Source organism: Bos taurus, chromosome 6, assembly GCF_002263795.3.
Source record: "Bos taurus isolate L1 Dominette 01449 registration number 42190680 breed Hereford chromosome 6, ARS-UCD2.0, whole genome shotgun sequence".
In the NCBI taxonomy this organism is placed as follows: Eukaryota; Metazoa; Chordata; class Mammalia; order Artiodactyla; family Bovidae; genus Bos; species Bos taurus.
The window spans coordinates 86,010,878-86,024,979 of NC_037333.1; the positions used below are offsets into that span (position 1 = coordinate 86,010,878).

Consider the following 14,102-nt stretch of genomic DNA (forward strand, 5'->3'; position numbering starts at 1 on the left):
TCAGGGCTTCAAAGTTAGAAAATTATAAGCCAAATTTTTTAACTGAAGTTTTTCACCTAGTTGTGCCTTTTGCTTTGGTTGGTTTTCTGCAAGACTGAAATTCACTTCTGTAAGAAAACATGTAAAGAAATTCCAGGTAAAGAGCTTAAAGCTTCCACTGTTGACGTAAGTTTCCTGGGCCGAGTTTTAGAGACAGACTGAAGAGGGCGGGGAGAGCTGGAATCTCAGCCCTCATGTAACTTCACTGTTATTTACTACCCTACAGTTGGCACACCTGAGTCCCTTTTATGGAAATGGTATACAGCTCCCTCAGCTCTTCCCACAGTACCAGATGCCCATGTGGCCTCAGCCACCACCCAACAAGAAAAGCCCACAGAAGCCTTCATCTCCCGCAGCACCCAAACAGACAGATCAAGCCCCTGAGACCCCGAGTCCCAACCAGCCTCAACCAACCGACTCCCCACCAAACCAGCATTTAAAGCAGCCATCAACCACCACAGCTCAGCCACAAGAGGAGGAAACCCAGACACCTCAGGTGAGGCTCGTCCAGCAAAATTCCAAACCAGAGTCATAAATGGCCTCAGGAGGATTGGGAGAACAATGCCACCCCATAAACACACTTTCTCCAGTGCTCCCCAATATGGGTACCACTATGCACAAAATAAGCCTGGCGTGCTGCAGTCCATGGGGTCGCAAAGACCTGGACATGACTGAGCGACTGAACTGAACTGATGTACAAAATAGAATCATGTACTGTTGCCCTAAAGAGGCTCCTAATAAACTACAGAGGCAACATGGTATGAACAAGCGCACCAACAGAGGATCAGGGAACACAGATTCGAATTTTACCCTGGACCTTATTAGTTGTATGATCCTGAGCAAGTCATTTTGCCTTCTAGACTCCACGTTCATCACAAGTAAATGAAATGTTCTCCAAGTCCCTTACAGATCTATTCTTCAATGATCTAAAACATTGCCCTGAAAGTTAACACTGCTTCCAGGACTTCAGGATTAGCATAAGTGTAGCCCTGACTTAAAGCAAGATGTGCAGATGGTTTCTCAATCTCATCCAGTGTAGAGCTTATAAATCATTGTCTTGAGTTGGTTAACCTTTCATAATCAGACCTATTACAGCTGTAGAGAATACAAAGGTGAATGAAAAAACACTCCTGGGTTGGAATCCTGGCTTCAATCATTTATCAGCTATGAGATTTGGGGCAAGTGACTCAATTTCTCTGAACCTCAGAATCTTAAGTGAAATGAGAATAATGACAGCACATTATTACATTGGTATATGAGGATTAAATAAGCTTACCAATATAAAATTCTCAACACATTACCTAGAACATAAGTGCTCAATAATACTAAGTGTTATTATTATCATCTCTGCCCTTTAAACGTTCACAGTTTAATGCAAAGGAAGATGTAGACCTCCAAGTTCCAAACAATTGTCTTTAATAGGTTTGTTTCATTTTTCGTTTATTCTCATTTCCACATCACTCTGATTCCTTTGTTCTAGGCATTCCCACCATTCGGCAATGGGCTATTTCCCTATCAACAGCCACCGTGGCATATTCCACATGTGAGTGTTTTTCCCTTAAATTAGAATTGAAAATAATATTATCATGTTGTATCTCAAGCTAATTTGAGTTCATACATTCTAAATAGAATGCCATATGCCAATGAGTAGAGAATATGACACAAAATCATCACATCAGTAATATTGCATTATTGGAAAAAGAAGAATTTTTAAAAGGATCTTTTACTCAAATTGGTGACATGAACAGAGCCTAAATCATCCAACACTACTAATAACTTAGTTAATGAATTCATTTCAAAGGGCTGTGCCCCTTCACTACTATTCCTCACCCAAGAGATTAGAAAATACAAAGATTATCCTCATTCAATGTAATGGGGAAATTATGACAAATAGAGTTTTAAAACAATGACTAGACTAAGATCTTTCCATAATACCTTCTAATTTCTAGCCAGAGACACATTATAAGGAATCTTGCAAAATAATAATTATAAGAATCCTTTAAAGTGTAAAATCATCAAAATAATGAAATTGCATGATAAGCATTTAAAAATATGAATTGCAAAATAAACTATCTAAAGAAACATTAAAGGTCAGTTGCAACTGAACTAACAAAAACAACAATAATAAATATTTGGTGATGCTTCATTCAGCTATGGCATCATTTTTTCTTGTCTACAACTCTACAACCAAGAAGGCTTCTTATCACCAAGGAAAAATTTCAAGGAGTAAAACTTCCTTATTTTTTTTCCCTGTAAGAGTGACATCCTTTTTACTGGCAATAATGAACTAAGAAAACGAAGACAGTACCAGGTAAAGACTGAAAAAGCAGATAAACGTGATTCTCTGGCTGAAATAGCTTTTAATCTCATCTACATAAAACTTCTGTGGGAGTTGAATTGCTTTTCCAAACCCTCCCATGTGCAGAAACTCAACCTCCAAGTTTGATTAGGAAAATAACCTTGGTTTTGAGTATAAAAATATTACAGTAATAATCCAGGATGGGTTGTCAGTTTGTCAACTTAAATGTAAACATTTTTAAAATAACATCATTATTTAATCCTCATTATTAGATATTCTAATGTGGATGTTTGGATCCTCATAGCACTCAAATCTCTCTCTCTCTCTCCCCTTTCTCTGTGTGTGTGTGTGTGTGTGTGTGTGTGTGTGTGTGTGTGTGTGTGTGCGTGTTGGTGATGGGACAGGATGACTGCTAGGAGATGCAGCCACACATGGTATTTTGAGTAACATAACCAAGGATCCAGTTAAGGTCTTTGTATTTACAAGAATTCATTGATAGTTATGTCATAATTATTAATAGCTAGGCTGTAAGAGCAAATGACTCAGAAACTAAAAGCCAGCAACAGTGCTAACATTGACAAACTATTTTTAAAACATTGTGGCGTTTACAATCAAATGGCAGAATAAAAAGTGCTTTTTCTCTGTGCTCATTATGGTTTTCACCTTTCAGAAGATACCACCAGGTTTTGGACGTCCACCAGGTAGCAATGAAGAAGGTGGGGTAAGTACAAGTAAAGCTACATTCTTCACTGAGTTATTACATTCTGAAAGTCTCTGCTTTTTTGATCCCTATCTAACAAGAAAGTTTAAGGGCTTCTCTGGTGGCTCAGACGGTAAAGCGTCTGTCTACAATGCTGGAGACCCGGGTTCAAAGACCCGGGTTCAATCCCTGGGTTGGGAAATTCCCCTGGAGAAGGAAGTGGCAATCCACTCCAGTACTATTGCCTGGAAAATCCCACGGACAGAGGAGCCTGGTAGGCTACAGTCCATGGGGTTGCAGAGAGTCGGACACGACTGAGCGACTTCACTTTAACAAGAAAGTTAAAATCCAACATGTGAATCTGTAGCTCAAGCACCCATGATTTTTTTAAAAAGTGAAACTAACCAAGTAACCTAAAACAAATGTGATGTATCATTTCTCCTCTACATGTATTGAAACCAATCTCTCTCTCTCTTTCTCTCTCTCTCCCTCTCTCTCTGCCCCCTCTCTAAAAAGCAAGCCTAATAACCTTTGCTCAAGGCTGATCTAGACTGTGAACAGTGATAGAACAACCAGTCAACAGGAATGAAGAAAAATTACCTTAGAATGTTATACTCAGAAGGCAATTAAGTGATCATCTAATACTCTCATTATACAAATAAACTGAAGCTTTGTTGCTATTCTTCAGTCACTCAGTTGTGTCCGACTCTTTGCTATGCCATGGACCGTAGCATGCCAGGCTTCCCTGTTCTTCACCAAATTCCAGAGCTTGCTCAAACTTATGTCCATCAAGTCAGTGATGCCATCAAACCATCTCGTCCTCTGTCGTCCCCTTTTCCTCCAGCCTTCAGTCTTTCCCAGCATTAGGGTCTTTTCTAATGAGTTGGCTCTCTGCATCAGGTGGCTAAAGTATTGGAGTTTCAGCTTCAGCATCAGTTCTTCCAATGAATATTCAGGATTGATTTTCTTTAGGATTGACTGGTTGGATCTCCTTGCAGTCCAAGAGACTCTCAAGAGTCTTCTCCAACACCACAGTTCAAAAGCATCAATTCTTTGGCACTCAGCCTTCTTGATGGTTCAGCCCTCACATCCATACATGACTACTGGAAAAACCATAGCCTTGACTAGATGGACCTCTGATGGCAAAGTAATTTCTCTGCTTTCATTTTTCTTTTAAGCTTTCAAGTTTATTTATTTTTCTGTGGACCATTTTAAAAGTCTCTTCTGAACTCTTTACAGTATTGCTTCTGTTTTAGGTTTTGGTTTACTTGGGCAGTGGGATCTTAGCTCCTTGATGAGGGATTAGAAACTGCACCCCTTGAGTTGAAAGGCAAAGGTCTCCAGGAAAGTTCCAAACTTCCAGTCTCTGCTTTTTAATATGCTGTCTAGGGGTTTGTCATAGCTTTTCTTCCAAAGAGCAACTGTCTTTTAATTTTGTGGCTGCGGTCACCATCTGCAGTGATTTTGGAGCCCAAGAAAATAGTCTCTCACTGTTTCCATTGTTTCCCCATCTATTTGCCATGAAGTAATGGGACTGAATGCCATGATCTTTGTTTTTTGAATGTTGAGTTTTAAGCCAACTTTATCACTGTCCTCTTTAACCTTCATCAAGAGGCTCTTTAGTTCTTCTCTTTCTGCCACAAGGGTGGTGTTATCTGCATATCTGAGGTTATCGATATTTCTCCCAGAAATCTTGATTCTGGCTTGTGCTTCATTAAGCCCAGCATTTCATATGATGTACTCTGGATATAACTTAAATAAGCAGGATGACAATCTACAGCCTTGATGTACTCCTTTCCTAGTTTGGAACCAGTCCATTGTTCCATATCTGGTTCTAACTGTTGCTTCTTGACCTGTAAACAGGTTTCTCAGGAGTTATGTAAGGTGGTCTGGTATTCCAATCTCTTTAGTAATTTTCTAGTTTGTTGTGATATACACAAAGGTTTTAGTGTAAAGTCAATGAAGTAGATGCTTTTCTGGAATCTCTTGCTTTTTTGATGATTCAGTGGATGTTGGCAATTTGATCTCTGGTTCCTCTGTCTTTTCTAAAACCAACTTGAATATCTGGAAGTTCACGGTTCATGTATTGTTGAAGCCAGGCTTGGAGAATTTTGAGCTTTACCAGCGTGTGAGATGAGTGCAACTGTGTGGTAGTTTGAGCATTCTTTGGCACTGCCTTTCTTTGGGATTGGAATGAAAACTGACCTTTTCCAGTCCTGTGGCCACTGCTGAGTTTTCCACATTTGCTGGTATATTGAGTGCAGCACTTTCACAGCATCATCTTTCAGGATTTGAAATAGCTCAACTGGAATTCCATCACCTCCTCTAGCTTTGTTCGTAGTGATACTTCCTAAGGCCCACTTGGACTTAACATTCCAGGATGTCTGGCTCTAGATGAGTGATCACACCATCGTGGTTATCTGGGTCAATGAAGCTCTCTTTTGTACAGTTCTTCTGTGTATTCTTGGCACCTCTCCTTAATATCTTCTGCTTTTGTTAGGTCCAGACTGTTTCTGTCCTTTATTGTGCCCATCTTTGCATGAAATGTTTCCTTGGTATCTCTAATTTTCTTGAAGAGATCTCTAGTCTTTCCCACTCTATTGTTTTCCTCTATTTCTTTGCATTAATCACTTATGAAGGCTTTCTTATCTCTCCTTGCTATTCTTTGGAACTCTGCATTCAGATGGGTATATCCTTCCTTTTCTCCTTTGCCTTTCACTTCTCTCTTTTCTCCAGGTATTTGTAAAGCCTCCCCAGACAGCCATTTTGCCTTTCTATGTTTTTCTTGGGGATGGTTTTGATCATTGCCTCCTGTATAATGTTACAAACTTCCATCCACAGTTTTTCAGGCTCTCTGTCTATCTGATCTAAACCCTTGAATCTATTTGTCACTTCCACTGTATAATTGTGCCGGATTTGATTTAGGTCATACCTGAATGGCCTAGTGGTTTTCTCTACTTTCTTCGATTTAAGTCTGAATTTGACAATAAGGAGTTTATGATCTGAGCCACAGTCAGCTCCGGTCTTGTTTTTGCTGACTGTATAGAGCTTCTCCATCTTCAGGTGCAAAGAATATAATCAATCTGATTTTAGCATTGACCATCTGGTGATGTCCATGTGTTGTAGAGCTGTCTCTTGTGTTGTTGGAAGAGGGTGTTTGCTATGACCAGTGCATTCTCTTGGCAAAACTCTGTGAGCCTTTGCCCTGCTTCATTTTGCACTCTGAGGCCAAACTTGCCTGTTACTCCAGGAATCTCTTGACTTCCTACTTTTGCAATCTAGTCCCCTATGATGAAAAGGACATCTTTTTTTAGTGTTAGTTCTAGAAGGTCATGTAGGTCTTCATAGAACCTGTGAAGCTCATGGTTAATTATGAGCATCGAGTGAGGTAACATATATAAAACTCAGTGCCTAGTACTTAGTAAGTGCCTGACAAGTGTTTTATATATATATATACACATAAAACTATATTATATAGTATACTTCTTAATATAATATTATTATTATTGACCTGACCTCACTTGATGCTCATGATAATCTATGAGGTAGATATTATTTATTATTTCCCTTTTACAAGTGAATAAACTGAGGTTAACCCAGAGTCATACTATTAGGACTGGTGGAATAGAGATTTTAACCTATATTTGTCTAGAGCCCCACTCTTTAGCACCATGGTTTGTATGTTATGCTATGAGTTTAGAGTTTAGAGTTTATCCTGTAAGGTAAGGGCAACTTTAGTTAGTATTTGAGGAAAGTGACAGAACTTTCCCAAACACCCACCCCTCAACCTCTACTACTCTGATGGCAATTGAGAGGCAAGATTAGAGGAAAGTAAAATTATATCCAGAGTAACCAGTGAGAAACCTGTTGCAATAGCACAGGGCTATTGGGGATAAAGCGGGTGGGGCAAAGGTTTAGATTTTACAGATTTAGTCATTAACTGTCTAGGGGAGACAGAGTGGAAACTTGGGAAACTGGGTTGCTGTTTGTTGTTTAGTCACTAAGTCATGTTCAATTTTTTTGCAACCCCATGGACTGAAGCCTTCCGGGCTCCTCTGTCCATGGGAGTTCCCAGGCAAGAACGGTGGAGTGGGTTGCTATTTCCTTCGGATTCCAGGGGATCTTCCAGATCCAGGGATTGAACCTGATCTCGTACTTGGCAGACATATTCTTTACTAGCTGAGCCACCAGGGAAGCTCAGATTTTATAGATTTGGTCATTAATTGTCTGGGGGAAACAGAGTGGAAACTTAGGAAACTGGGTAGATAGTGGTGAATGCTCATTACATATAGAACACTGGAGAATGAAGTGTGGGGGAAAAGAGTCTAGTCTGGGTACATACAGTTAGAGGTACTCATAAGATCTTTAATGTAGCAGTCTTGCTGTCTCAACCTCAGGAGAGAGTCATGCACCAGAATTATGGCTTTATGAGTCACTGGCATTTATCCATATTGAAAAACTGGCCTGTAATAGATTGCTCAAAGCAGGTGTGTTAAATGAGAACAGAATAAGGTGGATAGAAGATGGATTTCTTAAAAAAAAAAAAAAAAAAACTTAAGATTTAGAATCCAGGCCGAAGAAGAGAAAACTAAGTACTGCTCAGAAAGTAAGAGTACCAGAAGGAGGAAAGGTAATGGGAACCAAGGAAGAATCAAATTTCAAGAAAGAAAGCATAACCAGTGGTGATTTTAAAAATATATCACAAATAGATTTTTCTATTCCTTCAAAAAATTCCAAGCAACACCACAGTGGGAAACAGAGAGCAATTATTATTTCCATCTTCTTCCTACAGAACCCTTTCTTTGGATTTTTTGGATATCATGGATTTGGGGGCCGTCCTCCTTATTATTCAGAAGAGATGTTTGAAGATTTTGAAAAACCAAAAGAAGAAGATCCTCCTAAAACAGAGACTCCAGCCACAGATCCTTCTGTTAATTCAACAGTTCCTGAGACTAACTCTACCCAGCCAGGTGCACCCAGTCCCAGAGCGGGTCAAGGCGGAAATGACACCAGCCCAGCAGGAAACAATGGTCAGGACCCTAACACTGTGAGCAACCCTACAGTTCAAAACAACCCTGTAGTAAATGTTTCCGGCCAAGGAGTTCCAAGAAGTCAAACCCCGTGGAGACCAAGTCAGACAAATATTCATGAAAATTATCCATATCCTAACATTCGAAATTTTCCTGCAGGAAGACAATGGCATCCTACTGGTACCTCTATGGGGAACAGACGTAATGGGCCTTTTTACCGAAATCAACAAATTCAAAGGGCTCCTCGGTGGAACTCCTTTGTTTTGGAAGGCAAACAAGCAATTCGTCTAGGATATCCAATATATCGCAGAGCTTATGCCTCCACCGTAAGGGGCAATTATCCCAATTATGCAGGAAATCCAGTAAATTTCAGAAGAAAGCCTGAGGGGCCCAGTAAACAACCTGAGGGAACTATTGCCCCTCTGGGTCCCAAACATGGTACTACTGGCCACAATGAAAACATCCAAAATCCAAAAGAGAAGCCAGTAAGTCAAAAAGAAAGAATAGTCATTCCTACAAGGGATCCAAATGGCCCCTGGAGAAACTCTCAAGACTATGGAGTTACTAAATCAAACTATAAACTGCCTCACCCTGAGGGTAACATTCTAGTCCCAAATTTTAATTCTATAGATCAACATGAAAACTCTTATTACCCCAGAGGAGATTCCAGAGGAACCCCAAATTCTAATGGACAAACCCAAAGCCAGAATTTGCCCAAAGGGATTATTTTAGAACCAAGAAGAATTCCATATGAATCAGAAATTAATCAGCCAGAAATAAAGCACAGTACACATCAGCCTGTGTACCCTGAGGGATCTCCTTCCCCTGCAAGGGAACGTTTTCCTGCTGGAAGAAATACTTGGAACCAACAAGAAATCTCTCCACCTTTTAAGGAAGATCCTGGAAGGAAGGAAGAACACTTACCTCATCCTTCCCTTGGCTCTAGAGGACGTATTTACTACACTGACTACAACCCCTATGACCGCAGGGAAAACCCACCATACCTTAGAAGTAATAGCTGGGATGAAAGAAATGATCCTCCCAATACAATGGGGCAATCTGAAAATCCACACTATCCCATGAATACTCCAGATCCAAAAGAGACAATCCCTTATAATGAAGAAGGCCCAGCTGATCCAACTGGAGATGAAACTTTCCCAGGACAAACGAGATGGAGTGTAGATGAGTCGAACTTTAAGACAGCCCCAACAGCTAGGTATGAAGGCAAGCAATATACCTCAAACCAACCAAAGGAATACTCTCCCTATTCCTTAGATAATCTACCAAAACCCAGGGAGTATTTTCCTTACGGTGAATTTTACCCCTGGAGCCCAGATGAGAACTTTCCATCATATAATACTGCTCCCACTATACCACTGCTTGTGGAGAACAGGGGCTATTATCCTACTAATGCTGTTGGACAAGAAGAAAACACTATGTTTCCTTCTTGGAATTCCTGGGACCACATGGTTCAAGTCCAAGGGCAGAAAGAAAGGAGGCCATATTTTACCAGAACTTTCTGGGGTCAGCCAACGAATCTACCCAAAGCCCCTGCTAGTCCACCATACCACAAGGAGAATCAGCCTTATTTCAGTAACTCCCCAACTGGGCTTCAGAAAGATCCAACATGGCATGAAGGTGAGAATTTGAATTATGGCATGCAAATCACTAGGTTAAATTCACCAGAGGGAGGACATTTGGCTTTTCCAGACTTAATTCCTCCACATTACCCAGGAAGTCAAAAAGAAACACGTCTATTTCACCTAAGTCAGCGAGGCCCTTGCTGTGCTGGTGGCTCCATAGGGCCCAAGGACAATCCACTTGCTCTACAAGACTACACTCTTTTTTTTGGTCTTGCACCAGGGGAAAACCAAGACACCAGCCCTCTCTATACAGAAGACAGTCATACTAAGCATGAAAGATATACTATTTCCCCAACAAGCATCCTACCTGGCCAAAGAAACAGCTCAGAAAAAAGACTTCCTGGAGAAAGTCAAAACCCAAGTCCTTTCAGAGATGACGTGTCCACTCTGAGGAGGAACACACCATGTTCTATAAATAATCAATTGAGCCAAAGGGGAATTAGGCCCCTTCCTGAAGCCAGTTCCCTTCAATCAAAGAATATACCTTGCCTCAAAAGTGATCTTGAAGATGGAAACCATGTTTTGGAACAAACATTAGAAGGCAACCAGCTCAATGAAAGACCTGTTGATCTTACTCCTGAGCAGCTTGTTATGGATACACCTGATGAAGGTCCCAAGCCAGAAGGAATTCCAAGTGAAGTGCAAGGAAATGGGGGCAAAAGGCAGCAACAAAGACCATCTACCATACTAAAGTTACCATGTTTTGACTCCAAATTAACAAAGTATTACACCTCCAGCACTGGGACTCCATCTAGTCTTGGAAGGCAAGGCTCATTTGATGGGGATCCAATTATGCCTACTGAAATTCCTAACTCATTGGCTGAGTTAGCCACTGGGGCACAGTTTCAGAATATAAATGTAGACCCACTTAATGCAGATGATCACACTCCATTTGATCCTCTTCAAGTAGGGACCAATCCACAGGACCAGGTTCAAGACTGCTTACTACTTCAGGCCTAGGAATCATCTCCAGCAAGTATTCTCTGGGGAAGGAAAATACCTGCTATTCTACAGTGGTTTCCAGACATTTTCTCCCCCAAGACTTGATTAAGTATCTCACCTTCTTGGTGATCCTTGTTTTTCCCCATTCCAGCACAGGAGGCTGGGCCTCTGAGGTTTGCTAGAGTCAGTATTGTCACTAATTAGCACAGACTTTAAAAAAAAAAAAAAGGAAGGCTCTGACCACCATTGCCCTGAAACTTGTAATCCACTTGTCTGGATTAGTTTCTTTGTGCTTGCTGATTCTTCCTTTTCCTCTCAAAGTTCCATACTTGCAAAATTGTCTGCATTTGCAAGACAGAAAAGCAGATGAACTTGCCATTTTATGTATGGATATCTATACATCAATATAATCCTAATGCACTGTACTTTTTACTTCCTTGTGTTGGTCTTTTTCCTGGTTAATATTCTCTTTTGCAATTTTTCTTCCACTACCTCTTTCTTCACCTTTATCATTTCCTTTTTTAATCCTCCTTCTTTATTTCTATCAACCACTCTGTGTTTAGCTTTTTATTTTTCCTTCCCCATCTTGCACTCTCTCTTTTTATGTAGTAAGATACCTTTAACTATCACTAGTCTTTATATCCAATTTCTCAATTTTTTCTTCTTTTCTTCTCAGCTTTCTGTTCTGTTTCCCAGTGTATCACTTGTCAATCTCTTTCTTCTCTGACTCCTTTCTTCATCTTTTTCTCTGCTATATCATTTGCATAACTTAAGACTGCATGGACATCTCACTCCCTCCTTGTGTTTACTCTAAATTCCATACTGATTTTTTTCTTGGCCCAGCCTAACCATCATTGCAGAACATATTTTGGAAATAGTAGACACTGATACATATTTTTATTTTTAATTTTCGTATGGTCTTTACCAAGTAGACACAGCTCAGTGAGAGGAACATATTCAAAAGGAAGAATAAGGGAAAAGAGGATATTTACCCAGACCTAGTAGCCTGGGGACAAGACTTAAGAAGGTAAAGAGGGAAGGACTCCCTCTCTTCAACTGAGCATCCTGATAAAAAAAAGTAGGACTTGCCATACCCCATCATCAACTCATAATCTGCAGGATCTAGAGAATATCTTTAGGGTAATGCTATCCTAATAAGAGAAATACCCAAAGGTTAATTTCTTTAGTAGTACAGTATAAGTGGTCCTACCAGTGTATTCTACTACTTATTCTTCATGCCCTGGTAGAATTATTCACAGACACATTCTCTTTGTATCTTGTTTAAATAGTGTAAATTATTTTGTGAAGTAGATACTTCTATATTGCCTTGCTTAGAATACATCTAGGTGTTTTTTCTGTTTTTATTAATGGCACTTTGGCCTACTCTCTGTATATTCCTTCCCAGAGAGGAAGAATTATCCAAATTATCCAGAAAGTTACCTGTTGGCTCTTAGGAGTTTATTAGGAGAAAGTTTCCTAGGACAGATTTCATAAGAAGATCTCAGACCCTTGGGAAAATACGCTGAAAACTTCCTGAGAAAAGGAATCTTTCCCTTTGAGTCTTCTCGAGTCCCTGGCACAGTGTCTTGCATATAGTAGATAGCCAATAAATATTTATTGATTGGTTTTTAAACAGCTTTGAAAGCTCCCATGAAAATACCACAGTAAGCTTGTCCTGTGGGTACACCATCTGGGATGCTAAATGAGCCGCCATACTCCATAGCTTTATATACTCAGCAACATTTGCATTGTAGAATCTCAGGGTTTAGAGGTAGATTATCTAGGCCAGTCCACTAGTTGCTTAAATCCACCAGCACCACCACCAGATTTTAATCACATGTTGAAAAATTATTAACTTATTCTATCTACAACTGTCTCTCAAGAATTATCCTCATCAAAATAAAACTACATTGTTATGTTTCACTACTTCTTTTCAAATGATTTCTTTAATCTAGACACAAATACTTTCACTGTAAAACATTCATTCACTTCAGTATTTCCTCAAAATGCATAGATCATATATTTTTTGGCAGATATGTCGACTAATCTTTATCTATGAGGCACCACAGCTTTAATTTGTCATCTGAGACCACTGTAATATAAAATGTAAAAGCACAGTGGAACAAAAACATCTACTGAATTTGAGAATGCACAGTGAGAAAAGGGGGGAGGGAACATCTCTGTAGAAGACGACTCTTCATCTCACCACCATCATCACTACCACCACAGGCATTCTTCCATAAACCCAGACACCAGGGCTGAGTTTCTTAAAGAAATTATTTTGTGTGCCCTTGCTAAGCAAAGAATCAGCTCTAAGATGAAGGTGCACACAGTGGGGATGGCAGGCCTTGAAAGTGACCCCCTCTTGTCTTGAGTGCCCCCATCTGACCACCATGGCCCAATTTCTGTGCTGAGTTCCTATGTCTAGTGGTCATCACCTCCTGATTCTAAAATAACTAGATATATCCTGGTGATGACTCATTGATAAATTAAAGGAGAAAATAATATCTGAGGATAACAAACATAGGAAATAATTCAGCAAGGCTAACAAATACTTGCTTTATAAGCTTTTCTGTCTCATAGCCTATAATAGATCTCTCTAGGGGTACCTGGCCACTGAGCCAATTGGCCAGAGGAAGACATACATTTTTTTTTTACTTTGAGCAAAAAGCTAAATAGGATGATGAAATATAGGGTCGAACCACCCCTTAAACCTCAGCCTAGTAGCCATTATCACAGAGATTATTCCCTGGCTTTTTGGATTCCCTGAACTAACATCAGTCTTAACTTTATACATCTTAAAAGAAATTTACAAGACATGACATGTGAGTTACTTTTATCATTTGTTTTGACACATCTCTGGCCTCACTTAACTGGTCTCCCTCAGTCGTGACCCTGAGGACCGTAAAGAAGATTCATCTTGCCCTCAGGAAACCAAACTTTATTTCTAAAAACCCAAAAGGGAACTAGAAATAAAGGACTTGAAATCAACAGCTGTCTTTCCTTCACAAAACCTCAAAGGTTTCACTGTGACTCAGGCCAAGTATTCAGCTAAAACTCAGAAGAACTGTACTTGGTAGAAAATAGGTAATCATCATTTCACAAAGAGTTATAGTTCTTGGTTTGTCCATCTGTTCTTCCATGCCTCTGCACCTAATCCCTAGCCCCAAAACATCAGTCGCTGGATCTTCTTCTCTCTCTTTGAATTCACCACAAATAAACAGGTAACAAAACAGAATACCATGCTGATGGAGCAGAACTCTTCAAAAAAAGGAGCAAGGAGGAAACTAAGCTGTTGGTCAACACAGATATAACTGTGAAACAGATGAAGCTGCCTTCAGTGCCCCATCCGCTCCCCAATCAAAGATCCTCTGCCATCATAGTGCTCCATGTCATCTCCCTTAGGACACACATCCTTCATGTCTGTGCTGCATCAAAATGGGACAGTA

The 14,102-nt window shown here is 40.0% G+C and overlaps 1 protein-coding gene across 1 annotated transcript; it reads left to right on the forward strand.

Annotated features, from left to right (window-relative positions):
* Positions 1-2,875: 2,875 nt before the first annotated feature.
* ENAM (enamelin) lies at positions 2,876-13,158 on the forward strand. Its single transcript, XM_002688339.6, has 2 exons — positions 2,876-3,059; positions 7,831-13,158. Exons 1-2 carry the CDS (start codon positions 2,991-2,993, stop codon positions 10,669-10,671), a joined length of 2,910 nt encoding a protein of 969 aa, XP_002688385.2. The 5' UTR covers positions 2,876-2,990; the 3' UTR covers positions 10,672-13,158.
* The last annotated feature ends 944 nt before the right edge of the window (positions 13,159-14,102 follow it).

Bases quoted from the DNA above. Each gene is read 5' to 3' on its own strand.
- ENAM (XM_002688339.6), top strand. From the start codon at position 2,991: ATGGTTTTCACCTTTCAGAAGATACCACCAGGTTTTGGACGTCCACCA. The intron at 3,060-7,830 runs GTAAGTACAAGT...TTCTTCCTACAG, and splicing joins GTAGCAATGAAGAAGGTGGG to AACCCTTTCTTTGGATTTTT.